Source organism: Cyclopterus lumpus, chromosome 25 (assembly GCF_009769545.1).
Source record: "Cyclopterus lumpus isolate fCycLum1 chromosome 25, fCycLum1.pri, whole genome shotgun sequence".
In the NCBI taxonomy this organism is placed as follows: Eukaryota; Metazoa; Chordata; class Actinopteri; order Perciformes; family Cyclopteridae; genus Cyclopterus; species Cyclopterus lumpus.
This window is the reverse complement of record NC_046990.1, coordinates 8154806-8180907: the sequence shown is the minus strand read 5'-3', so window position 1 is coordinate 8180907 and position 26102 is coordinate 8154806. Positions and strand designations below refer to the sequence as shown.

At 43.6% G+C, this 26102-nt stretch overlaps 1 protein-coding gene across 5 annotated transcripts in view; it reads left to right on the top strand.

Moving 5' to 3' along the window:
• Window positions 1-26102, top strand: part of oxr1a (oxidation resistance 1a) — a 47994-nt gene that overhangs the window by 16225 nt on the left and 5667 nt on the right. For 3 of the 5 annotated variants that reach the window (XM_034529217.1, XM_034529216.1, XM_034529220.1), the window contains exons 3-9: window positions 5223-5330; window positions 7578-7691; window positions 16200-16352; window positions 17576-17760; window positions 18742-19412; window positions 21278-21443; window positions 23580-23745. In XM_034529217.1, coding sequence (XP_034385108.1) covers window positions 5223-5330; window positions 7578-7691; window positions 16200-16352; window positions 17576-17760; window positions 18742-19412; window positions 21278-21443; window positions 23580-23745 — 1563 coding nt within the window. The other 2 variants (XM_034529218.1, XM_034529221.1) reach the window with 2 other exon arrangements.

The window sequence follows — 26102 nt, the reverse complement described above, 5'->3', positions numbered from 1 at the left end:
TGCCCATGTTCACTTCATTGAACAGCAGGTTATTATTTTTTTACCCATATTGATTGGCTGAGCCCCTGATACGAGAACTACCAGAGCAGCCATTTGATACGAGGGCCAGCAGCCGTCATTGGTCAATGCTATGAGCTTTAAGAGATCTAGTTTGAGAGCCAGAAGGCAGAGCGTTGGTCAATAGAAGCCACATGCGCCGAATGCCAAAGACAACCCGACTAATAAGGGTGTTTCAGCAGCTGTGAATGTCCTGCAGACCTAAGTGTCCTTTTAAGGTCGGCTTTGTGCGGAGCAACAGAGGAGCCATAAAGCTAAAAATAAATAGTTCATGGATGAGACGGTAGCAAATAGCACCTAGGGAGAATCGATGACCTGCGCTGACGCCGCCTGCATGAAAGGCTCTGATGCATACGGAGCCCTGCTGATGATTAACTCCTTATGTTCCTAACAACAACAACAACTCCTCCTGTTTCTGAAAACAACAATACATTTTCCAATCGTAAAAAAAACGCTAGCCACGTGCCAAGGACATCACACAACTGAATACCTTTGGGATGGGATTACTAATTCTATGACGCGCGTTTTTTACTGCAGTACTTTGAAGTTATTATTCTGCCTTTTTTTCAGGCAGTGTCGTAAGTCGTCATTGCCGTTCTGGATCTGACCTCTGTGACTTCGAGGACAGGATATTTATCAAGCTGACATGCCGCTGTCGTCTGAGCGAACAGTGCTCCTCCCTTTACGGCGCTAATGAGATGACGGGTGACGAGGAGCAGCTGTTAACGACGCGGTTATGAACCGACGTTTGACACGGCACACGCACCTGTCACCACATCCCACGTGTGTGCATGCACCATGGTATTTTTATAGTTTAATTATTTCACCATGCTTGATTTGACCAGCGAAATCCGATCAATGACATATAGACGTCGGCACTATAGGCGAATGCGAGAGAAGCCATCCATCCATAGGGATGCCCCAAATGAAGGAAAAGGAAAAAAACAACGTTCATATATATTTTTTTACATATTTTAATAAAATTATATTATTTAGAATGTATACAAATAAAGCCCATAACAACATAATCGTAACCAGAGTTAACTTCGATTCTTTTAGATTCGTTAGGGATAGTTTGAATGACAAGTCAGGTGTTTGGGGATTAACCTACGACATCATTTTGAGAAGTAAAGTTTTACTTTGAAGTCCATAAGTGGAACACCAGGTCTGTAAACCATTTGTTTCTCAGTCCTTCTTAAATACTGGGTTGTGTCATTGAAAATGCATCCGGATGGTATTCACATTTCCAAAATGACTGGAATTTGGCAGCTTTGTGTACGACATCGCAGACGTGTTCCTGTCGATTTCCCACACAGGCAAGAATGGTCTGTATCATTCTGTTCATCGCTCAATCCACAAGCTCTGTCCGTGTCTTCCCGGCCTTTTGTTGCCGTGCAACTGTCGTTGAACTCAATCTCAACGTTGATTGAATTATTGAATTAAATCTGGCCTGATGAACAAGTTATAGAGGTATCAAATAGCATTTTGAAATATGAAGTACGCCTTTCTAATTAAATTTGTTCCCAGAAACTGATCAAATTAACATTTAATCTAGCAGGACAATTTAATCATCCCAACAAACTGCTATTATTGTGTATCTCCACTTTGACCCTTCAAGGAGATCCGTCTATCGAACCGATTAATCGGGATGTCATTTTTCACATCTTTGTGTTTGAGGGGTAAAGAAAGCTCCTCAACTATATGAAATAACCACAATAAAGCCTTCTCTTTTATTTTCTCATTTAATTAAGACTTTTAGTGCAAAATTAATACAACAGTTTCAAGTGAAATTAGAGAGAGAAAATTATTATTATTTACAGCTATACACTGACTATTTTCAGATGTACACGATAACGGAGTAATCAGATTAAAGGCCTTTACAAGCAAGGGACTTGACGAATAAAACCACACTAAAAATGCAGAATGCTCTGCTGCGAATGTTTCGCATCAAAACGATTCATCCCGCATGAACACTTTGTGAAAGTTGCAACAAGTTTTCAATAAAAGGTTTGAATAGATTGGCGCAGGCAGAGGACCAATTTGCTGGATCCTATTAATCCAGAGCAGAGTCTGTCTGAGGTGAACTCTTGTAAAGCCTAAGCTACTGTAAGCTACTTAATAAGTTTCCTTCTAACAAAAATGCTCTGAGTGAATTTGAGTTCCCACTGGTAAACAGTTACCCATTGCACTTATCTTGGGCTTTTATTTTGAAATGTAAGAACAGGAGGAGTCCGGTCTGCGCCTCCTTTTTGTCAAGGCAAGGTCGGTTGCCCTCTTGGTTGGGACTACGGAGCCTCTGTGTTGTTGTGCACTATAGTGTACGTTCTGAATATGTACGTTCCACATAACTTGATTGTTTGTTTATTCGTTATGTGAAAGCTCCAAAAGAATATATATATATATTTCTTTTTTTTTTTTTTAAACAACCATTTGAAAATATGATGACCTGATTCTTATCGGTTCAGATCTTCTGAGAAGGTTGAGTTGGTATCCGCTTGTTATTATCAATTTAGATGAAGTAATGGTGTATCACGATATCTTTTATAAATGATTTCCTTGTTGCAGTCAAACAAGATGAATTGTCATATCGGATTATTGCCCAGCCCTTTTTACAACCAGTTACCGGCCTGGAATAGACAACTTCCTCCCATACCACCACCACCATCACCCTCATCATCTGTGGCGTAGATCTGCTTCATGTGTAACCTCTGCCAGTGATCTAGTATCTTAGTCAGCCCTGCACACCCAGTCCATACTGCCCAATGTGCCTTGTTCATTGTTGTCCACACAAAAATGCTCACACTGCTGAGTCATGGAGACTGTGTGCCAGACTGACCTCAGATCACATTAGTGTGTTCCCCCAGAGGGTAGGGCATCCAACCCCAGTGTAGTCCACAACCTGGGCCTTGGTGTTGCACTTGGAACGCCCTCAGCCCAGTGTTGTCCAACCCTCGCCAGTTCGGTCGTCATGGTCGAGTCCAGGCTTAAGTGGCAAGAAAGAAATGACCCGCAACGACAGTTTTCAGTTTATAAAACCAAAACTACTCTTTCATTGGCCTTCCAAGACGCTCCCTTGCCCACTTTGTTCAAATTCCTCAGCGATCGGCATCATAAGACCTTTCAGAGCTCTGCTCTCGAGTGATGCAGCAGCATTGCCGTCACTGTGCTTTCACGGTGACTAGTCTGCTGGATTTCGTCCTTCGTTAGCCAGCTTTTTATCAACATGACCGGTCGATAACACTGAGAGGGTTTTCTCTGAGACGTCGTATCAATGTTGTTGTTGTTCCTCTGTCTGCCTGTAGTGGACTCGCTTCAGCCTAAGCCTCTTTGTGCATGTGCTTGCCTGAATCCATTTATTTTGTATCGGAGGTACGGACGATGATTCTGTTGAAATATAGTGAGTTTTTGTCAAATAGCATGTGTGAAGAGTTTTCTGCAGGTTTTTTTAAATGCAGGGTTTGCCCTTTTTTTTGTTTCTCGTTTCACTTTTCCAGTGTGGAAAGTAGGTCGCAAATTGACTTGCAGTTTTTAATTGGCTTGAACAACTTGTTGTTCCTGCTTCTTGTCACCAACTTGTCATACTCGATTAACAGTGTTTTCCCTACGACTGAGAGGACATGCTGTACATATTTCTTTTGAATTTCAAATCAAATCTGAGTTGTGTCGGAACGGCACGTTTGTTTAATAGAAAAATACCACCTAACACTCGGCCCTGGCCTGGCTTCAGTCCACAAGCCAGTCCATAGCTACAAGCTCACTTTTTGAAATATTTCAAATATTTGAAGTATGAATTCCTCAGAGCTCTGTTTCAAACCAAATATTAGCCCATGACGCTCCATGTGTCTGTTTCTCAGTTTATGGAGTTGGTTGCCGTGAAAACAGTCACTGTCTGGCTTCTGAGTTGCTGCATGTTCTGCTTCTTTCCTCGCTGTTGGCATGCGTCAATGTGACCATGATCATGTCATGTGTGACTACCTCGTGCACAATGATTGTGTTACTAATGTTCCAGCTCGTCTTTTCTTGGTTCTCCTTACTTTACCACATGTCTCTGTCTGCTTGCAAGAATATCTGCCTGGAAACAGTCTGTCATGTGAAGAATTTGGAGATGCTGTTGTTCCATGTTTTTTTTGTGTGTGACTGTTTGAATGCACACACGCACGCACACCCCCACGGAAACGTTGCACACACACACACACACACACACACACACACAAGCTGAGAACCACTGAGGTTCCTGTTTCTGTGTCAAGTGCACAACAAAGCCTGTAAAAAAGATGGAAGGTGTGTTGGTATTATATATATTATAATAGCAATAGAACGTTAGTATAGGGTTAGCAGTATTGAAATTGGATCAATGAATTTCAGATGGAAAAAATATGGACAAACAAATCTGTGTACAACTATTCAATCCCACCACTGTGTAGACTGCAGAGGGCTCAACATATTTAGAGCCCAAACTGTAGGGACTAAATGTATTTATTTACATTTTTAAATAATAATTACTTACATTATCAATCAAATGGTTCTAGGATTAATCAATAACGAAAACAATCAGTTCATAGTTGGCCGGAGACCTGATGCACGCACAAGTCTGTGGCTCAGTGGTGAGCAGGGTCTTCCTTCAATCAGAGGATCGGCGGTTCAAGCCCATGTCGTTGTGTCCTTGGCCAAGACACTTAACCCCAAATGTAGCTGTGTCAATGTTAGTTACTCCTGTTGTGCAGGTGGCACCTTATCCACTGCCATCAGGGTATGAATGGATGTGAATGGGTGAATGTAGTGTTGAGTGGTCGGAAGACTAGAAAAGCGCTGTACAAGTGCAAGTCCATTTACCATTTACATTAAACTGGGGTAAAAAGGTGGCTGTAGCTTCTTGTGTGGTTCACAAGATCACAAAACTGCCACTGGCATTCATGTCAGTTCATATTTCTGTCAGCATCATTGCCTCCCGTGGGAATCTATTCCCTGTTAGCTGACAGCCTTGATTTGCATAACATCCCAAAATCTAACATGCACAAATCAAACATTAAAGTAAATAATTGCATAGCTTTGTTTTGTTTTTTTCAGCTCTCTCTCCTCCCTTCTCCAGCTTCATGAAAATACCCTGAACCCATCTCAGGAGTTTTATTTTTTTATTTCATGTCCTCTCTTGTTTTGTGGTCCAGGTGGAATCGCGGGACACGCTGAACAGCATTGCGCTCAAGTTTGACACCACACCCAACGAACTGGTTCAGCTGAACAAGCTGTTCTCCAGAGCAGTGGTTCCTGGCCAGGTGTGAACCGCCGTGCACGCCTTCATTGATATATTGAGCTACATCACCTCATCACTGTCCTCCAGCAACCTCACACCTACACCTTCTATCCAACCGGTCTTGATCTCACCGTCACGAAAACAGTGCATCGTGCATTTCCCACAATGCATGTGGAAATCTGGGTGCAGAAATTGGACAGTTATTTTGAGAACGTCACATGCTGCATGTCTTTATCCCTCTACTCTCTCAGAGGAACTCGCTGACTCACTGTTCTCATCCCTACTATCTGCGTGCCCACTTATTTGCCTGCTAATTACAGTGTAATTTGTTCCATTAGGATGCAATTTGTTGCAAAGGACCAATTTAGTTTCTAAAAATGTATAATAATATATGTGGTGCTTGAATTGTCCCAAAGATGCTTTAGGTCCGACAACATGACGCAAAACATCCCATCTTTAGCCCGCTAAAAACACTGCCAGTCTCCCAGGCTTTTCATCCTAGATCTTTTATTGCTTCTGCAACAGACCCACATTTTAAATCTGTTGAGGGGGGGTGACAGAATTATATTTTGACTGTACTTCTTGGCGTCAAATTAAAATCCAGACGAATGGGGACAGACTACACATGCCAATCCCGTTGGCATCCCCCATTTCGGCTCTCTGTAAACAATGCTGACTCGAGTTTCGTCCAAACGGTGGTGTGTGGAGAGCACTTTCTGAACCATCAGCTCTCCTCTTCTTACGAGGCTAAAGCTGAAGTTAAACCACAACGTAAACGGCAAATTTCAAAAGCTAAACCTAGATTGATTTCATCTCTTTACTTATGCAGTATCAAATGTAAAGGTCTAATACTGGTTGAAATAGATTTTTACAGGTTGTACAAGAATTAACAAGTCGCAGCCCTCTCCTAAGTGATCATTTCAACATGTTGGGAAATACTCTTAACTTGCTCTCTTGCTTTGAGTTATATCTGATGTCAATGCCACTCTTTTGCGTTCACCCTGAATATGAAGCCAAGGTTAGCGTGAATTAGCATGATGACTGTGAACAGCTAGGATGGCTCTGTCAACCACAAAGTATAGATACAGAGGGCTAAGAAGTCCCGCCCACTGCAGAGGGAAAAATAATGCATGACTCTTTAGTGACTTGTTATTGTGTGTAAGGTGTCTCCTTTTCAATTTCTTCTGCTAACAAACAGAACAAATGTGTATAGCTGCTACGTAGTGGGACACACTACCAACAGGGTAAAGAACCCATAACTACACTTCTAAAGTTATTAGAAGCTGGCGAACTGGAAAACCGAACCTTGAAGACAAAAGTGAAGAATGGTACAATTCATAACATGTTATGTGTGCACAACGCAATTTACCCTCATGTCAGTTTTAGGCTTACTATATTTCTGTATGTTAAGCTAGCATATTTCACTAGCTAGCTACAGGCTTTTTGTTTAGCATTTCAGCCCTTGGTTCCATACTGTGGCGTCAATTGTTTTACCTTCAGATTAAAATGTCACGTGTTGATTAGTGAGCTTTGGAAATGCTGGGAAGAAGTTGTTTTTTTGTTTTGTTTGTATTTTTATTATTTGTGGACTGAGCCAGTCTGCTATGTTTCCAGTCTTTTAAGCTAAGCTAACTGTCGCCTGGCTTTAGCTTCATACAAAACGAAAAGCTATAAGAGTGGTTTTGATCTTCTTATCTAACTCGGTAGGAGAGCAATAAGTACATTTCCTAAAAGGTCAAACTATTTCTTAAACAGCTTGCCCTTAGCATGCGCTGTCACTACATTATGCAACAGATGGAGCCCCCCCATCACTAGATAGCAACAGACATATGTTAGTATGTGTATTGCAACACATACATCCACACATTCTATCAATATAGAGATGGAGCTGACACAATTGACTTTCTGGACTAAATGATTAATATAGTAAGTTATTACAATTATTAATTAATAGAATCCACATATTAATAAATTAATATGTTTTTGTTTCTGTCCTGTATAGAAATAAATTAAATGTAAGCATGATTTGTGTTCTAACCATCAGTTCCCATCACTGACAATTCTGACACATCGACTTACCATCATAACTACTTTCCCTGTCTCTGTTCATCCCATTCAGTCGCATGAAGCTATTCATTTATGTTATTTGTCTTGCTTTGTAGTGTGTGAGCATGACATTCTCCTGTATCTCTCCCTGTGCATGTGCGGTGTATGCCTGTTTGCACTAAGGCAGCACCTGTGTAAATACAGAAATGGATTGTGTTTGCAGGTTCTGTACGTTCCTGATCCTGGGTACATCTCCAGTGTTGGAAGCTCCCCCTCCCTCAGTCCCATCAGCCCCCTCTCTCCCACCTCCTCAGAAGCTGATTTAGAGAAAGTGACGGTATGTTGACCACACCTCCGATCTCACACGCTCATAAAAAGGATGTTAAACGAACGACTGTCGTGCAATTTATGGGTAGAATCTAGAACTGTATGACATATTTACCAATATAGCAGATGTGAAATTTAGATATGTAACGTATTAAGACTATTTAGATCGTTTGCTGTCACATTTTACAGGTCTGTTATTTGTTAACCTGAAGGTGAACATCCAAGACGATGTGTCATGCTGTTCGAGGGCAGAAAAGAGGTGCCAATAATTTCCAAGGACAGGGCAGACAATAAAACCTGCCTCAGTTGACAATATAAGGAGGAGGACATTAAATCAACTGCAAAAGTATCAACGACACAAAGTCCATCATTTATTTCCGCTGTGTTCCTTGACGTAAAAGGCAGCGAGGATGCAGGGGTCAAGGTGACAATGCGTCTTCAAACTACCAACAATCCAACGCAAATAAATATCTAAATTTACGTTAATAAAATCCCCCCCCAAGTTGAACCGCAATGAATAGAATATAAAACACACGTTTTCCATAAGCCACAATGTGTTCTTTTCGCTCCGCAGGGCTGTACAGCCCCACCGCCTGCTAACAGCTAACCTTAATTAGCTCTCTCAACACAGATTGGTTCACAATGTGGCATCATCAGGACAAAAATAGGGTGCAGAGGATTGTTTTTACACAGGTGTCTCGTAGTAGTTTGCACATGCAGGATGAACGGATCGGGTGGCAAGTGACATGTGTTGTTGTTGTGGTTGTGGTGGTTGTTCCTTTGTAGTGTAAATGAGGTGATAAAATGACACAATATTTGATCAGTGCGTAGACTTGTGTACTCGCTGATACCAAATCCAGCTTTTTAGGCTGTATCCGATGCATTTTTGACACTGGTATCCACCTTCAATGTCAAACCCTCCCCACTAAGATGACGGTCTAAAGACTCCTGAAAGAGGGAGCAGTACAGTTCAAACGCATCTTCAACTTGTAGCTAAGTAAGCTGCTATGACATTGCATATACATTAGTCTCTATAAACAAATACTTTTTCTTCTTGCAGTTGTAATGTAACAATTAATAAATGTATTGAGGCATTGATGTATGTATGTATGTATGTATGTATGTATGTATGTGTGTGTCCACAAAGACCATGACCTTGTGTGGTTTCCAGAGCGACCTTCTGTGGAAAAATATGTTTTGGACTTGTCCCTCTTAGCTTCCCTGTCGTGTCGCATGAGAAACGGAAACGGGCCGCAGGTCGGAGGCATCTTGTTTGTGACCGAGGTGGCTTCAGGTCAGTCAGCCAAACGCATCCTGCCCCTCACAGCCCTTAAGACCAGCAGTGCGAGCCATCTCCCTTGACTACTGTGTCTGCAGCATTTGAATGAGCCAATCACTGAGCGCCGCAGGAAGCCCAGAGGTCCCTTAAGAAATATGACTGTTTGCTGGTCTCCATGGAAACGGACGTCTTGTTGCCGCTTTTGTGAGGAAAATGGATATCTCTCCGTCGTTGTCACTGTTGCTCAGCTCGGGTTCAGACACTCTCCCACCATTAATTCCCCCCCCCCCCCAACCCCCCGGTTGCCAAAAGAAAGGGGCCCCGTTCATTTACTGCTTATCTATTTGGGTCATGCCTGCGTGAACGGGAGAGGCTCTCTCGACGGGTGAGGATCAGAGAAATAGGGCTGTGACTGCGGTGAAATTAAGCCTTTAAAAGTGATGCCGTGTCTGATATTTAGAGAAACTAATGAACGGAGCAGCTCGCTCTCCCAGACGAGCAGCCAGGCAGCAATTATTCCAGGGAGAGGAAGTGTGCTTGGAAGGGAGGAAACATTACCTCACCCGTTGTGCCAACTCTGTGTGTGTGTGTTTTCCTGCACACTCCTATCTCCTTTTCTTCCTGTGGGTGGGTGTGTGAATCTTATGGAAGCAATCAGCATCCAGGTGCTGTTTGATTTTTAAACCACAGGAAAGGACCTTTATACCACTTGGCTTTTTTTTTTTTTTTTCTCCTCTCTCTCTCTCCAGAATCACCGGCATCTTTTAATTACAAGCCAATTTCAGTGCTTGGCACGCGCGTCCCAATGAGGGTATTATCTAAATAAATGGTTCTTGGAGGTGTATAATAGCAATGCAAGCAGCGAGTAGCTAGTGTAACCCTGAGGACAGGTGTTCTGAAGAGAGGGACTCCTTTCAGCTGCTTCTCTTTTTAACTTTTGGATATAAAGAGTCAGATCTAGTGCCAGGTGTTTCAAAGTCTCATTAGATGTTCAAATAGATGGTTAAATAATCCAAACCATAAAAAGAAAATTGTTTTTTCATTGCACAGTAATTTGTGTGGCTATTCATTGAAATCAAAACTGAAGTCATAGACCATTTTTAATCGAAATCCCTGCTAGCGCTCACTCTTGTTATATGTTTCCATAGAAATAAAGTCGATGCACGAGAACATGAAGAACCCTCAGAAATGCATAGTGAACGCGGTGAAGAGAATAACCTTTCAAAAGAAAAGTACACAAATTAAACAGAGTTATCATGTAGACTGGCATGGATGTAGAGAGGCCTTAAAAGTCGGGGAACTGGCTCAGATATGTCAATTCCACAACAATATCTGGCCTAAGTTTGCTAACATTAGCCACCATATATGCTACTGATCAGACCATGTACGATGTAGCCCTCGACTGTTTAGAATTGAGTAAAAATGCGTTTTAGTTGGGGTGTTTTCGCATTCAAAGTTAGTTTTTCCTTCAAAAGTTACATTGTCTCGTTTTTAAAGGGCCCCTAGCAGAATTATATCCCTCAGACTGTGCAGACACCTCGAAAAAGAAGCTGAGCTTTCAAAGTTGGAACATTTAAAACGCATTAAGTTGGACTAAATGCTGTACGGGTGGGGACAAATGGAGGGGTTATTTGACAGGGGTGTCAAATCAAAAGTTCGCTGCGAAAAAAATAATACAAGTGCATCATTCGCTTTGATGCACTTGCTACTCGAGACTGGCCATGCTTCAGTCTGCGTGGTGAAAGTTTTTTCCCCACGCAGCCACATTGTTCAGCGTTGCTGTGGGAGAGCTAAAGGCCAGATAAGGCAGCTCTGAAGTGTCTTCATGCTCTCGCTCTGCCTGCTGGCCCTGGCAGCAAAAAGTAACACATCTTGCAGGCATGGATCGTTGGCTGGCTGTCTGGATGACTGTGTGCGCGTGCACGTGCATGCATGGGGAGTTGGTCGACTTTCCGGCTGGCGGTCTCGCTGTCGTTGGATTATTTGGCAGCCACCAGCTCGCTGGCGTACTTGCTCTCTGGTCATCTGTGTGGGCAGGCGCGTCCTCTTTGTCCTACCCAGGCCGTCCTTGTGCTCATACTGACACACACACACACACACACACACACACACACACACACACACACGTGCGCGCGCTTACTCACCGCCGTGGTCACAGCTACTACTGTGACCTTCCCTGTCTCTCCCTCTCTTATTTGCCTCCCTCCGTCCTTCCTTCCTTCCTTCCACTGGGGTGTGACCTAAAATTAGTAATGGAAGAAGTCCAACCAGTTTAGATTAGCTATATATCTGGCGCTACATGGCTAAGCTTGTGGTGATCTCACTCAAGTGAACAGGTTTTCAGCAATGTTCAGCACCTGCTATGTTTTCGTGAGAATCGTCTTAAAAATGATGTTGTTTTTTTTTAGTAAGACAGATTCAGTAAATGGGCTCATCAGGGGATGAATGGTTGGGATGATAAATCCCAACCATTGTGTGCTCCCTCCTGCAGAACACGCCATGCCCACATGGTGGAGCTATGGATTGATTTTTGATTGCACCATGTGTCACTGACAAGGTCAAAGCCGGGTGGCACCTGCAGACTTCCCTTCCGAAATCGTTATCAATACATCGAGAGAGGAAAAAAAGCAGCTAATGTGCCATTTAAGAGACATTTTGTTCTGGAATGGTGACCGCAGAATGTCTTTTATTGATACATTACCTCTCATTTTGTCCTCCATCACCACAGAAGGAGGGGGGCCACATGTTACAGGAGCAACGGCCCATCTCTAGATTCTTTTAACCGAGAGAAAAATTGGTTGGAGACTAAAAGGATTTTGATTTCTGTAACTACAGCTGTCATCGAAGACTGCTACATCCATCCCCTGTCCCCAGCGTCGGTGTCACCCCCTCCCACTTCATCTTCACAGCATCCCATAGAATAGATAACTGTGATGCCTCTCCTTTTTCTCACCTCGGCCATTCTCTTCCTGTACGTCCATTTCAATGCTCTTCCATTCCTACCTTCCTCATCTTCACAGCTACAGGGAAATATTCAGAGTTAAGTGTCTTGCTCAAGGACACATCGACTAGTGCAGGGATTGAACCACCAATCCCCCAGCAGCTCTTTCATCTTTAGATGTCAGTGCTGCACTATGCGCGTTCTTTTCCTTTTGATGTCACACACACACACACACACACACACACTGAAAATCCTGTTTCCAAGAATGTGGTTACTTCAGGACATCGACGAGATGTGGCTCACCTCAAACGAGGTCGAAAAAAGTCTCTTAAGGGATTTGTCATTGAGGTTGTGTTGCCCTTCACCCTTTTTTCTTTACTACTTCTGTTACCTTACCTCTTCTTACCTTGCTTTACCTTACCTCTACTTACCTTACCGTGCAGTTTCATTTGAAATTCTGTGCGAAGTTGAAGGCTCACATACCAGTGTAATAATAAGACTGCCAGGGTGACGCAGTCCTACCTTCCACAGCATAAATAACTGTATTGATCTGCAAGCTGTGTGTGTAGTGCTGTAACCAAATAGAGTCAAACTGTCCGAGTCACACAGAAGTCAGTGCTCATTTTGGAAATAATTATTACCCTCACACTATGATCCTCCCGTCAGTAGACAGTGCTCCTATGTGTTTGGGGATTTTAAAAGGTTCATGTCCATGTATAAACCCTGCACTGTTTGTTTTTTGTTTTAAGCTAAACGCTAATGTCGGCGTGCTAACGTGCTTACAATGACAACGGAAGGACAGGTGGTAACGTGGGGGAACCACAGGGGAGAGGACTTGGCAGCTTGATCAGTGTGAGATATGATTGGAGCTTTCTGATCTGGTGATGATTCGCTGAGGGTAGCGTGTTGTGCAGGTTTCTCTCTCAATTTATACGGCGCTGATCGTCACGCCGGCTCCCATGCATGAGCTACGACCTGGGGAAATTAAACTGCTGAGTCAGTGAGGCGTGTAATTTTATTTATTTTTTTACTAGAATTTCATATTAAAAGATGAATAAAGGGACAGATTGTCAGCTTTAGAGAATATGTACTCATTGGCAGCCAATACAACATACCAACTTAATCTCACTCTTTTCACTGTATTGACAGTTATCGTCCCACTCTGCATAATAACACCATAATATACAAATGCAACATTATCTTTTCTTCTTTTTGTCAACATTTGGGCACTATGCCAAAAATCTAAGCACCTTGTGAGCAGCAGCTCTGTGATGGGTGTTATTTTATCACCAACACATCATTTGTAAATGGTAAATAGACATGTACTTGTAGAGCGCTTTTCTAGTCTTCCGACCTCTCAAAGCACTTTATCGATATCATTCACACCTATTCACACCCTGATGGGAGGAGCCACCTGCACATCAGGACTAACAAACATTCACAATTTGGGGTTAAGTGTCTTGCCCAAGGACACATCGACCTGGGCTAGTGGAGCCGGGGAATCGAACCGGCGATCCTCTGATTGAGGGACGACCCTGCTCTCCACTGAGCCACAGTCGCCCCTTACCTTTGTCACATGCACCATACAATAAGAGGGAATGGGCTGTTTGTTGTGCGTTTCCACGAGGGGAGGACATGTTTGGATACCCGTTGCTGCTCATTTAAATCCCAGGTGTGCGTCGCGCGTGTTTCTGTTCCCAGCTGTGTTTCTTGCCAGCGTTTCTTGTTGTTGTTTTAAGATGGAAAATGGCTGCCCCTCTTTTCATATTTAACATCGGAGCGGGAAGGCCAGCTTGAATGAGTCATCGGGGAAGTGGAGCGATTTAAGTGCAGTTGTGTAGGTGACGAGCGACCCTCGTCTTCGGCATCTTCAGATCTGCATCCCATCAACACTAGATGCTCTCGAAGATCGGGCATCCTGCTCTTTTTGTTTTTGAGGATGTTTTTGAAAGTGTTATTATTTTCACCTCCGATTCCCTCTCCCCCCTTATCTCTGTTCACCTTTTGTTGTCGGCCCCTTTCGCCTCCTTGTCCACAGAGGCTTGTTTTTGGCAGCAACAGGTTGGCCCAGCCCCCCCCCCAGCCTTCCCCGGGCTGCCAGTGTCTGGGCTGCGTGTGTCGGTGGGGGTCAGGAGCTGCCGGCTGTTTGTTGACTGCGCTGGGAGACGGTGAGGTGTGTGGGTGGGTGTCAGGAGGACAGCAGACAGTTGTTATGGGCTCGGGCTGTCTTCTCGAAAGCTCTTCACCAAACTCCTCCGTCGGCTTTCGACGGCCCTCCCCTCACCCGGTCGAAAATCCCCCTCGTTGATGACTCCCACACATTCCTCTCTGTCCTCTCTTTTTTTTTTTGTCAATTTTTTCTTCTTCTTCTCCACAGTAAATTTGCGCTTCTGCTGCAGTTGCTTTGTTGTTGTTGTTTTTTTTTAGTCTTTCTCATCCCCATTTCTCCCCTTCCTCTCATCTCTCTATCCAGTCTGACTCCTCCGTCAGTCATTTGGTGACACAGATTGTCCAGCGTCGTTCAGTCAGCTCGGTCCTACAAAATGTCTCCCGGTCCGGGACCGTTGTCCCCGTTGATGGTTATTCAGACAGACTTGAGTCAGTCTCCGCCCGTGGCTCAGACATCGCATGGCAACAGGCCACTGGTAGACACACCAAACCCACCGCACCTCGCGTTTACAGCCCAGCAGACACACCATCTGTGGCAGCTTGTGGAGTTACCGCGGCGTAGCTGAAGAAGCAGTAACACAATTGCTTTTGTGTGTGTGTGTGTGTGTGTGTGTGTGTGTGTGTGTGTGTGTGTGTCAACATATAATACAACAACATGGTTGAGACTTCACTTGCATTGCCTCTTGGCTGTGGAGCATCTGGCAGATTACGGACACACAAATAGTGGTATGTCTTTAATGGTTAATTATAAGTGTAATTAACATGAACACCCTAGTTCCACCGTTGTGCTGGTTATCATTATTGATCTTTTATTAAAGATAATATATATTGTACAGCACTCCATGCTCAATACACCCACTAAAGAATAAAGGAGGACTTTGTAATGAAGGGGCGTTAACCTGTGTGTATATTGCGCATGAGAGGATCGGCGATTCGATTTCTGCTAGCCCCGGTCGATGTGTCCTTGAGCAAGACACTTAACCCCAAATTGCTCCCCGTAGCTGTGCCTACGGTGGATGAATGTAAGTCGCTTTGGATCAAAGCGTCAGCTAAATGTAATGTAATGTGTCCGGAGGTGATTGGTAGTTGGCTTGTGTCGTTCTTGTTAGAAAGTCAATCAAGCGATCACAAAGGCGAATGTTAAATAAGAAAAACATTCATGTTGAACCCTTTCTGCCGTTTGTTAATTACACTGAATAAGCAATGTAACTATTAACGAGGATCAGTTTCTGAATACAGGGGATCAGGGCTATTTGCACTTCTTTTTTTTCTTATTTTTTGTACATTTATAAATGTCTGGCCCCTCATTCATTCAGTTTCCAAACCCACTCTTGACTCAAGGGCACGTTGAGTCAAAATAACACTAACGAGATTGTGCCAAAAGCACAATAATTAGATCTTCGGTCTCGTGTGATTGCTTTTCACCTAATTGCCCGTGTGAGGCTCAGGAGGCACATTCACCCGGCTCGTCATTTGGGTTTCTTCTAACCCGATTGTCCCACTGTGCAGGAAATATGTTTATTTATAGATAATACATTTAGAGACTCAAACGCATTAGTTTGATGAAATGAGACGCAAATTAGTTACACCAAGTATTGCCAAGTGAACCAAACTCTGCTTGTTCGACAGTGCTTATCATCTTATCATGTAGTTGAATGCTGTTTAAAGTGTGTGTGTGTGTGTGTGTGTGTGTGTGTGTGTGTGTGTGTGTGTGTGTGTGTGTGTGTGTGTGTGTGTGTGTGTGTGTGTGTGTGTGTGTGTGTGTGTGTGTGTGTGTGTGTGTGTGTGTGTGTGTGTGTGTGTGTGTGTGTGTGTGTGTGTGTGTGTGTGTGTGTGTGTGTGTGTGTGTGTGTGACTCAGTTTTCCATTAGTCACTTCCTTACATATAAAAGGTCCCATATTGTAAAAAGTGAGATTTTCACATTTACTCTCTAAATGCTGTATAAATACTGTGAAAGTATTGAAACCCTCAATTCATGTAGAAATAGACTATTAGCATGACTGCATTAACTCCCTAAAATGCTCCCTCCTCTGTTTAGGGTGACGGAAGGACAAACTAGTCCAGCCTCAAGAACAGATGATGGGTATTATAAAAGTACGTACTAACTCCCCTCCTGTCCTATCTCAAGGACTCTGATGGCCCCCCCAGACCAGAAGGCGTTCACCCCCCGGTGTTCTCCGCCTTGCGCCAGTCCAGAGTGGTGTCATCCACCTCCCAGGAGGAGGAGGCCCTCACAGAGAAGTTCCTCAAGATCAACTGCAAGTACATCACCGGTGGCATGGTAAGGCGCGTTATAGAAGGCATGTACCCTCCTGGTCATGTGACAGGCGGTTTTGCTGCAAGTCTAAAGTTAAATTACGTCGGCAAAAAAAAAAAGGAGAGATTTGAAGTGGTTGTTTTAGTATCAAACTGAATATATGATTATACTCTATTGTACTTGACACGCTCCATATTTCAAAAGGCGTGGCTGTTGCTGTATCGGACTTAAAGTAAAGGTCCACGTTAAAACTTAGTTCTTTTTCTTGGTTTGTTGTTGTAAACCATCGATGAGATTCAGTAGTGTATACACCCTTTCCACAATAATAGAAGAATAAAGCAGCAACAACAAAAATTACCAAGTGCTCCACTTTAGCAGACAATGCCGTCCGTGGCGACCGATTTCAGTTTTGAAAAACATGCTAATCAGTTGCCGTTTCAGTTGCTAATTCTCGTGCCCTCCCATGGTTTTCTCAGCGAAACATGAAATCACCCACCGAGGCAGACGTAAACAAGGCAGTTAGAGGGAAAGTCATCACACTCAAATCTCTCTTTCACTGCTATCTTTATAAAACCGTGGCATTCCGGCTTGTTTGTTGTTGTCGAATCGATTTTAAGAAAACCTGGAACGAGGATAAAATGAGAGCACGGTAACGATGTGGGCACACGTGGGGGCGGATCTGAATAACCCTTTAGACCCAGCACGCGAAGAGGAGCGTCTCTCCTGTCGACTGCAGTTTAATTCTGCTGATTAGAGTTAATGCTGCTCTGCGGCCCCTTGAAGTGCTGCAAACTGAGTTGTCTTAAACGGTCTTCAGTGCAGTTGCATGTCGGTTCAGATCCATTTATTTTGTAGTAGTGTTTGACCTCGGTTCTAAAAGGGACATTTCCAGTTTGCTAGAATAATTTTTAAAAAGTAGCTTAAATCGTGAAAAATATGAAAAACTAAGAAAACATATTGTGACACACACACACACACAGATCCATGGTTTTGAACCACTGCTGATTCACTCTCAGGTACCACATGAAAGCACTGAAGTGGTCGCTGTGCCAGCAGTCAATAACTTCTACTTGATTTAGGACATCAACGGTCTCAAATTGATTCGGCTTCCAGTTGCTTGTGTGACAGAGGTGCTTTTGATTATCCTTCGGTGGTCGTTGAACATGCTAAGCCGTTCCCTTTTTTTAAAGTTCTGATGGGTTCCATGTCTCCCTCGCCCGTCCCTCTCTTCTCCTGTGTGGATTCAGGGTGCGGTGAGCGGGGTGTTGCTGGTGACGCCCAACAACATCATGTTTGACCCTCACCGGATGGACCCACTGGTTCAAGCCCATGGGTGCGAGGAGTACGGCATCATGTGTCCCCTGGAGGAGGTGCAATCTGCTGCCATCTGCAAGGAGATCACCGACCCCAAGATCAGAGAGGCTGTGCCCGAGTAAGAAAGAAATGTTGACACATACGGTTGTTGTTGAGTATGTATGGTGAACACTAACGCATGTATTTATTTCCAGTATATAAACCCTGACTCCTAAATACACTCTTATAGTTAGACTTCTTCCACTCTCACCCTCCTAGAAATGCAACAACCTCGCTATAATCAGTGTCCTTCTCTGCACCCACAGTCAGATTGCATCAGTAGTTTAATCCCCCCCCCCCCCCAACGTCCCAAAATGTAACGGAAACGGCAATCACACCGGGGTTAATGAAGTATGCCGTCACCCCTCCTACGTTCGGATTGTTTACTTCCTTTATGCACTAGGAAGCAGCCACTTCAGAGGATCCACTACTGTTTCCTCCCACGAGTTCTTGTTTAGTTGTTTATTTGTGTGCTTTATTTCAATTGTGTTGTTGTTGTTGAAGACCGATTTATGTAAGGGGAAATGTGATCTAATATTAGAAACTATAGTATTTCCCAATTTAAAAAAAATTACTCTTCACAAACATTTATGGATTAAAAAAAACATACTGTTGGGAGAGGAATTAGCAGGTCAATTGACTCTCAGCAGGGAAATGCATGCATTATTACATTTAATCATAGATTATTGATAAATGTGGCTGATGATTGGTTAGAAGTGCACTCAAGTGATTTAGAGTTGCGTTTCTAAAAAGAAGGGGGACTCACAAAAGGGCGTATGCAGAGACCCTGACTGAGGTCAAGCTCCAAAAAATTCCCAGAATGCAACTGAATAGTGTATCTCAAGTCATTAGAGCATCCATGCCTGATGAACACCCACGTCTTGCCAGACACAACTATTCTGTTTAAAGTCTCAAGTTCTCACATATATTAGACAGATATATTAGGGCATTTACAGGCTGACTAATATAAACGGATCTCCCTTCATGTGGAACATGTAGAGATATGTCCAAATATTCCTCTCGTCTTTGCACATGTATTATTTCTGCTCGTTGTTTCCAGTGACCTGGAGCCTCTTCCCACTGAGAGACATCCCTCCCAGAAGGAGCCAGAGCAGCGCCTTAGGGAGCCGGGGGCCAACGACAGCGGCAGCACGGCCCCGCGCATCATCGAGGGCTCCCTCTCCGAAGACGTCTTCACCGAGACGGAGCTGTCCCCCATCCGCGAGGAGGAGCAGGCGTCTAACGAGGACCTCCGCCTGTACAAGTCGTCGGGCGCGTCCACGGAGTCTGTGCAGAGCGTCACCCGGGTGGAGGCCAGCAGTGCCATGTCCCAGGCCCCAGGCAAGGCCAGTCAGCCGGAGGAGAGCGCTGCGGCAAAAGCAGAGGACAATCCACCAGGCACTGCCACAGAGAACGATAGCCAGTCCCCCATGAGATCCAAGCAGCACAGTGAAGAGAAGCCACCAAGCACACCAAGCACACCCACCACCACCAGCAGCAGCACTAGCCAGGCCCAGGGCCCCAGCAGCAGCAGCACCTCTCGCCCGGGCTCCCAAAGCTCCGCCACCCCTTGTGCCGCAGACACCATCTCTGTCGCAGCCAGTCCAACGAAGTCCAACGAAGCCAACGAGGGGACAGACGTGCCCAAAACGAACACTATGCAACAGGGCAAAGAGGAAAAGGAGAATGTAGAGCAGACACCAAAGGATGGCACGCAGAACTCTGCAGAAGGTAAACACCTTTACCTAGTAACAGTTAGAAAACGTGTACCTCAAAGCTCGTGAAAAACAGGTACAGGCGGACATTTTAGCTCTTGTTGTCTTTTAGCTGCAACCTCTACATCCATATTCCTCTGAAGACTATCAAAGTGAGTTCCTCTCCTCTCTGGCTGCTTCAGAATCCCGTCTCTCATGTTGGATCCTGATAACCTTTCTGTTTCCACTCTGCCTCGGTGCTAGTAATTGGTATATAAAGACGAAGGGAAATGGCTGCCTCTCTGTTGTTATCAGCCCGGTGGAGCTAGCCGGGCTTTATGGGGCTTTATGCAGCTCTTTGATCTCGGGCTCTGGTGGTCTGGGCCACTCCTCTGGGTGATAAGCTAAAGCCTATCAAACACCACAACGCCACAAATACAAGTAATGCCCAAAGGCGAAACACGGTGGCGATGAAACACAACATCAAAACACCTTCTGAGACAGCATTCAGAGAGGTGTTATTAACATGTGCCATCCTTCTCTGGTTTGCTTTCATGTGGATTTAAACAAATATTACCTTCTCCCAAAGCGTGCAATACACTTTTGTTGTTCTCCTTGCTATGTTAAAGATTAAAGGATCCCACCAGTGGCTTTAAGATTGTTTTAACCTGCCAACTATGAGTAGTTAGATATTGGTGGTCATGCCAAATGTTTGGTCCATTCCACGTTGGATGAAATAACAAGTCATCTTCCAGTAACGTATACAAAACCATAAGAAAAACGTGAGTTATAACATGTGAACTTCTTTTAATCTTGTTTTGTTTGTTTTTTACATATATTTATGTGCAATAGAAAATGAAAGAAAAGAAATGCACCAAGCCAGTTATTCTTTGTTTCTTCATTTTATCTTTCTTCCTGACGAGTAGTTTTATTCACGAAAGGGAGGGAGAGAGAGAGAGGGAGAGACCATGTTCTCCCCTTCAATTATTGTCGCACAGAGGAGGGATCTCAGCAGGGCTGCCCATTATTCTGTGCACATTAGCACAGCCCACGCAAGTAACAGCAGCCACCTCAAAAACAAGCTGCATTAATACAGAAATAATGCATTCTTACAATTTAATTTGTCCCACTGAGCATGTCGAAGCAGATTATTTTGTCTATCGTTATTGCAAGTTTTATTGAGCTGCCCATCCAGGAGCTGACAATATGTGGCTGTGTAATGTCACTGGTGCAGTGATGTCATTCAGTCCCTGGGGGCTGCGACCTTATAATAGGCCATTGATAATGTACCACAGGCAGAGGACTCTGTGCCACTATCAGTTGTAGTGTGCTTCTCCATTTGTTTCTGTCATCTGATGCGTTTCTGCCCCAAAATGACTAATGCTAGTTGAAGTAGCCAGTAAATAGAGGGTGGAAAACTAGGTCACATGCATAAGGCAAGTATTAGCGGCAGAATACACAGTTAATCAACAAGATGTATTTAGACATTTGAAATAAAACACTTAATGGTTTTTAAAAGCAGCTTGTTTGTTTACTTGGGAATAAGGCTGCATTGCTTTCCTGCGAGAGTTAGTTGTTTAGATTGATACCACTCTTGTGTCTAAAATAAATACAAAGCTGCCAAAGGTTATTTAGCTTAGCATAAAGACTGGACACGGGGGACAGCTGACCTGGCTCTGTCCAAAACTTGCAAAGTCTGCCTCGCAACATCTGTAAAGCTCACTAATGGACTTGTTGTGATCAATACACACAACATAAGTGTAAAAGCCTGAGCCGGGCGAACAGTTTCCAGTCTGTATGCTATGCTAGGCTTCATATTTTACCCCATTTGTTGCAGCCACTAAGCCATAAAATAAGACATTTCTATGCTTTTGTGACAACGTGATGTTTTTTCTCTTCCAGGTACAGGGTCTGCAGAGAGACGGAAGCACCCCTCTCACAAGTTCCTGTGTCTGCGGGTGGGGAAGCCCATGAAGAAGACGTTCATTTCTAACGCCAGCGCCTCCATGCAGCAGTACGCCCAGCAGGGCAAGAAGCACGAGTACTGGTTCGCTGTGCCGCAGGAGAGGTCAGTGCCTCTGCCGCACCTTTTTTGAATTCAAGCAAATCCTTTTTGTGGTAGCCTAAATAACTTTTGTGAAGCCAGTGCTGTATCTGATGACATGGAGCAATATTTAAAATGTGAAACAAAATACTACAAAGCAAAAGTACATGATATAGTAGCCTCTATAGTAGTCAGGACAACATACTTTGTTTTTAATGCAGAAAGCTGCAGTGATTTGTGCGATCCTAACATACTCCTAACGCACCACAATATTTGTCTGAGTTATTACCAAGGCACATCACCTCCAGTCCTTTTTAATATTTGAAACCAATCAAATATGCACTCTTTGTCGGGTCTGACTCCCACTGCGGCTCCGGCCCATCTCCCGGTGCTGCCTCTGCCAGACAGCAAAACGATTTATTATTCATTCACTCTGCAGGGGAAACAGACATGCACTTTATTCCTGCGCTGGGACACACACCCTCAAAATCCATCCAACAATAAAGCTTGTGTTTTTTTCCGAGCTTTGGATCCTCAGAAAGACTTTCGCCCACAAAAATGCTCCTGAACTTGTTCTGACCTCCGCTGTAATGTTTTATATCATCTGAAAATAGATACGACATATGTGTGTTTTTCCAAGTTGGAGCGCTCCGACTGCCTGTACAGTTGCCAAGCAAGCAGCAGTCATAATAACATTAGAGCTCTTCTTGCTGGAAAGAGACGCATTTCATGAAAAAGTTGCGTAATGTGTTTATATAGGGAGTTAATTTAATCAATCAGAGGCCATCCATTACTGCCAAATCGGTCTCCAGTACAGCATTAGTTACATTGTCTATTGTACAAAGGAACAAAAATGGTGATGACAAACATGAGGTGGATGTGATCAGTCACTTGTCCAGCCTCACTGCTGTTTTCAGTGCATTGCGGCAGCAGCAGCACACGTGGTGTTCCTTCAGGCTGCTAATCACATTTGAATCAAACAAACAGGCGCGTCCTTTTTAGTTAGTCGCGGTACCATAAATGCTTCTTTGTTATGTGCTGTGTTGAGAGTGCAGTAATGACACAGAACCCCTCCTCCTCCCACACACACAGACACACACACACTCACACGCACTTTCATTATTAATTATGAACTTCCTTGTTTGTTACAGGGTTGTTGTTGTCATCTGCAGGTTGCTTAGCTGCAGCAGTTCCCACCTGGAAAACAAGTTTGCTGCTCCTTGGGGTGCATTGCAGATTCAAAGCTCGTATTTAGAGACGGTGCTCGTACATGTGACTAATTATTTTTAACGTATTGGCACCGGGCTGAGGTGTGTGGGAGGGGTGATAATAAGCTGTTGGGACTGACAACACAGCGGCTCTTAGTCCTTTCCTTCCGACTCTGCTAGACTCTCTGGAGCTTGACCTAGATGGGAGGCAACCCGCATGATGCGGCTTTAAGTGTCTTGGCAATGGTGTGGGAAGAAAGGGAGGCATTGAATGAGCTGTACACAACCACAACACTGAATACAGCTCAGCCTACTGAGTCTGCACAGCTCTGTAATGCTCAAAGTGTATTCGTTTTCAACTTTTGCTTAAGTTATGCTGTAATATCTCATCATATCCTGAACGGTTTGCAGAGGGACACAATTATAGTTGTAATGTTTGAGAGGGAGAGGAGATAAGGAGCATTAAGCAGCTAAAGAGACATGTTTTCCCCAGGAGTTGGTGGAGATCAAAATGGAGCTAAAGGGAACGTGAATATGGGACTTTGATTATTTGGGTCCAGAAATACGACTCTAAATGAATGCCATTGTTGATCTGTTTGTTTGATGTCCAAATAAGAAACCATTGACCAACAACTTGGTATGAGAATGTTGTATTTACAGCTTGTTGGGCTGCCCAAAAGGGAACAACTAAATCATTGTACGTAGGTTCAACTAGTTATTATAAGAACACTTGTTTTCAAAGTGTTCCCACACTTAAGCACAAAAGTGATGGCTTTTGTCGCAAAATACTTGATAAGAACACGCGGTCACACAGGCAGGCAGAAATGAGGAGACAAGTAAATGGTAAACGGCTATTGGTGCTGTTTGAGAATGTTTTAACGTACAAAAATACTCATTCTCAGAACCTTTGGGAGTTTATGTGCTGATAGGAGTTGCGTTTCTTCCCCCCCAGGTCAGACCACCTGTACGTGTTCTTCATGCAGTGGAGCCCGGACATGTACGGTGAGGGGGTCAGGGGGATGGGACAAGAGCCCGGGTTTATGGTTGTCAAGAAGAATGAGGTGTCAGAAACAGCTGAGGACGAGCCAATCACTGACCTCAATGTCAAGGAGTGGGAGGTAAGGTCCACACGCTAAAACTGTTCCCCCACCTTGCTTAAAGCACACCTGTTGTGTCGTCTCAAGCTTCACACGCATGGATTAAGTATAGTTACTATGGTTTAATCCATAACCTGTGAAACCAGAACTGTATGTGGTGTATTGTTTAGTTTATTTGTTTGTGTTAATTGTACATGTTCTATATCAATGTGTTGATTTGCTTTCATTACGTAATACATAGTCCAAAACGTATCATGGTTTTTCAATCCATCAGAATTGTTTTAAAAACCTTGGTTTCATTTTCTGCTTCTGTATATTGCATTTCTATGTACCACTGCATATTTCTTGATTTTGATAGTAACTTTTTGTGTGAACTTTCTATCACATGCAAGTTGTGTAAGTAGTATGAACACTTGCTTTGCTTGGAAATGCACTTCTCTGAACTTCCAACCAAAGTGTTTTGCATGTTTGTGTAATGTAGTTTCATCACATGTTGTGTGACTGTCACTAGTGTTGTTCAGCATTTGGCAACGTATTTTGGTGAATGGCAAAAGGCTAACAAAATTATGAGTTGCTGCAGGGAATGTAATCGTTGAGCAACTAAATAGTTTTGGGGTTTTTTGGCTATGAAATCAACCCAAACTCATATGGCACTGATCTGGGTTCAATCGGTCTTTTCTTTTCAAACTAATTTCTCGAGGTTTTCTTCATTGCACATAGAATGTGGCAGTAAAACTAGGGAGCACAGGCGAGGGATGTCCATCTAGATTTCCAGCACGGTGAAGGCACATCACTGCACCACAGGGATGGTTTTAGTAAAGGGAGATTGTTTTCGAGCCTGTGGATAATGAAAGGGATGCATTCGTTGTATGAAGAATTTGATACGGTGGAAGCCGTGGCCAGGATTTAAATTTTAATGTAAATGAATGATGTAGATAACTAAATGGACTGATTTGTTTGTCCCTACATGATCCATTACATTTGAATACGTAAACAGGAACTTGCTGCTTTTGTTTGTCCAGGTGACAATACATGAATTTTAAAGAACACCGTTTTTGCATGGAACTTTAAGGAAGAGCATTTAAAAAAATGTGTTTTTCGAACAGAGTTTCGTCAAACTAATATATTTTGTTGAAGAATTTGATTTAATTTGAACTTTTTTTGTAACCCAGTACCTCATGGGCTTGTGGTGTTACTGTCTCTTTAAATCCTGTCTGTTATGGGACCGGTCCTATTTCCCTTTAACCAATGGGGAGCCGGTTTCTCTCCTGTCCCGTGTTGTTATTGGGTTTTAGAGATGTCACACAAATCACACGGCGTAGAAAGCCCATTTGGAAAAAGAAAAAAAAAAAAATGTTTATTTTTTAGTCGAGCAGGCTGCCAAGCTTCATACCAACTCCGTCTTCTTGTCTCCGGGCTACACGGGTGGAACTTAAAGGAATATGTGATGTGACTGCCCGGCTTCAACCTCGCCCAGGAAACAAAATATGTGTTCCAGGAGTGGGAAAGACCAAGAGAAACGGCTGACCCCAAAGTACACCTGTGTATGTTCCCTGTGCATTGCGCTTGTTTTCGGTCTTCGTCGATGTACGGACGTTGTATGTTCTCTTGTTGTTGGCAAGCCGTGCTAACGCGCTAGCCAAGCTAGCTAGCCCGCTAGCCGATATGGTCTAGTTAGGTCAGTGATGGACGTGAATCAAAGTGGCCACTATCTAACCACTAGAGAGCAGTCGGGAAAGTGATGCCTGTCTTCTTGGCACCGTGTAATACGAAGTGTGCGGCTCTGTGTGATGACTGAAAGTGTTCAGTTACTAGGCGCCTTTTAATTCACCAGTTTACTTAACCTCACATAACATGTTTTTGTTGTCGTTGTTGTTGTTTACCAGTTAGCATAATTACGTTTTATTTTTTCAAGTTTTCAGGTCACGTGGGATTTAATTAGTCGCGTGTGCTGTGTGACGCCGTATTTAATTCACCGGTTACTTCCAAATGCTGCCCTCTTCATGACATTGACCTCGTCAGATAAGAGGGCAGTCTGTCGCGTGCTGCTCGATTGAGTGCTGTAAAGAGGCAGCTTGTTACCGAAACACGTATTTACACCAACAATAACAAGTTGAGGGCAAGATTGTCTCGTTTGTAAAAAAAAAGAAACAATCAAGAATCAAAGGCAGTTGCCAGACAGTATGATATTCATTGAAATATAGACACGTTAATATGACTCTGAGTGTGTGGTATGTGTGGCTTTTTTTATTTATCTTGTGCTATAAATAAATATATCTTTCCCAACTGTTTACACGCCAACGTTTCCTCAGTGGCAGAACAGAGGCAGCAGCTCTCGGTGGAGTTTGTAGCGGTGGGTGTAACTTTGTTGGAATGTA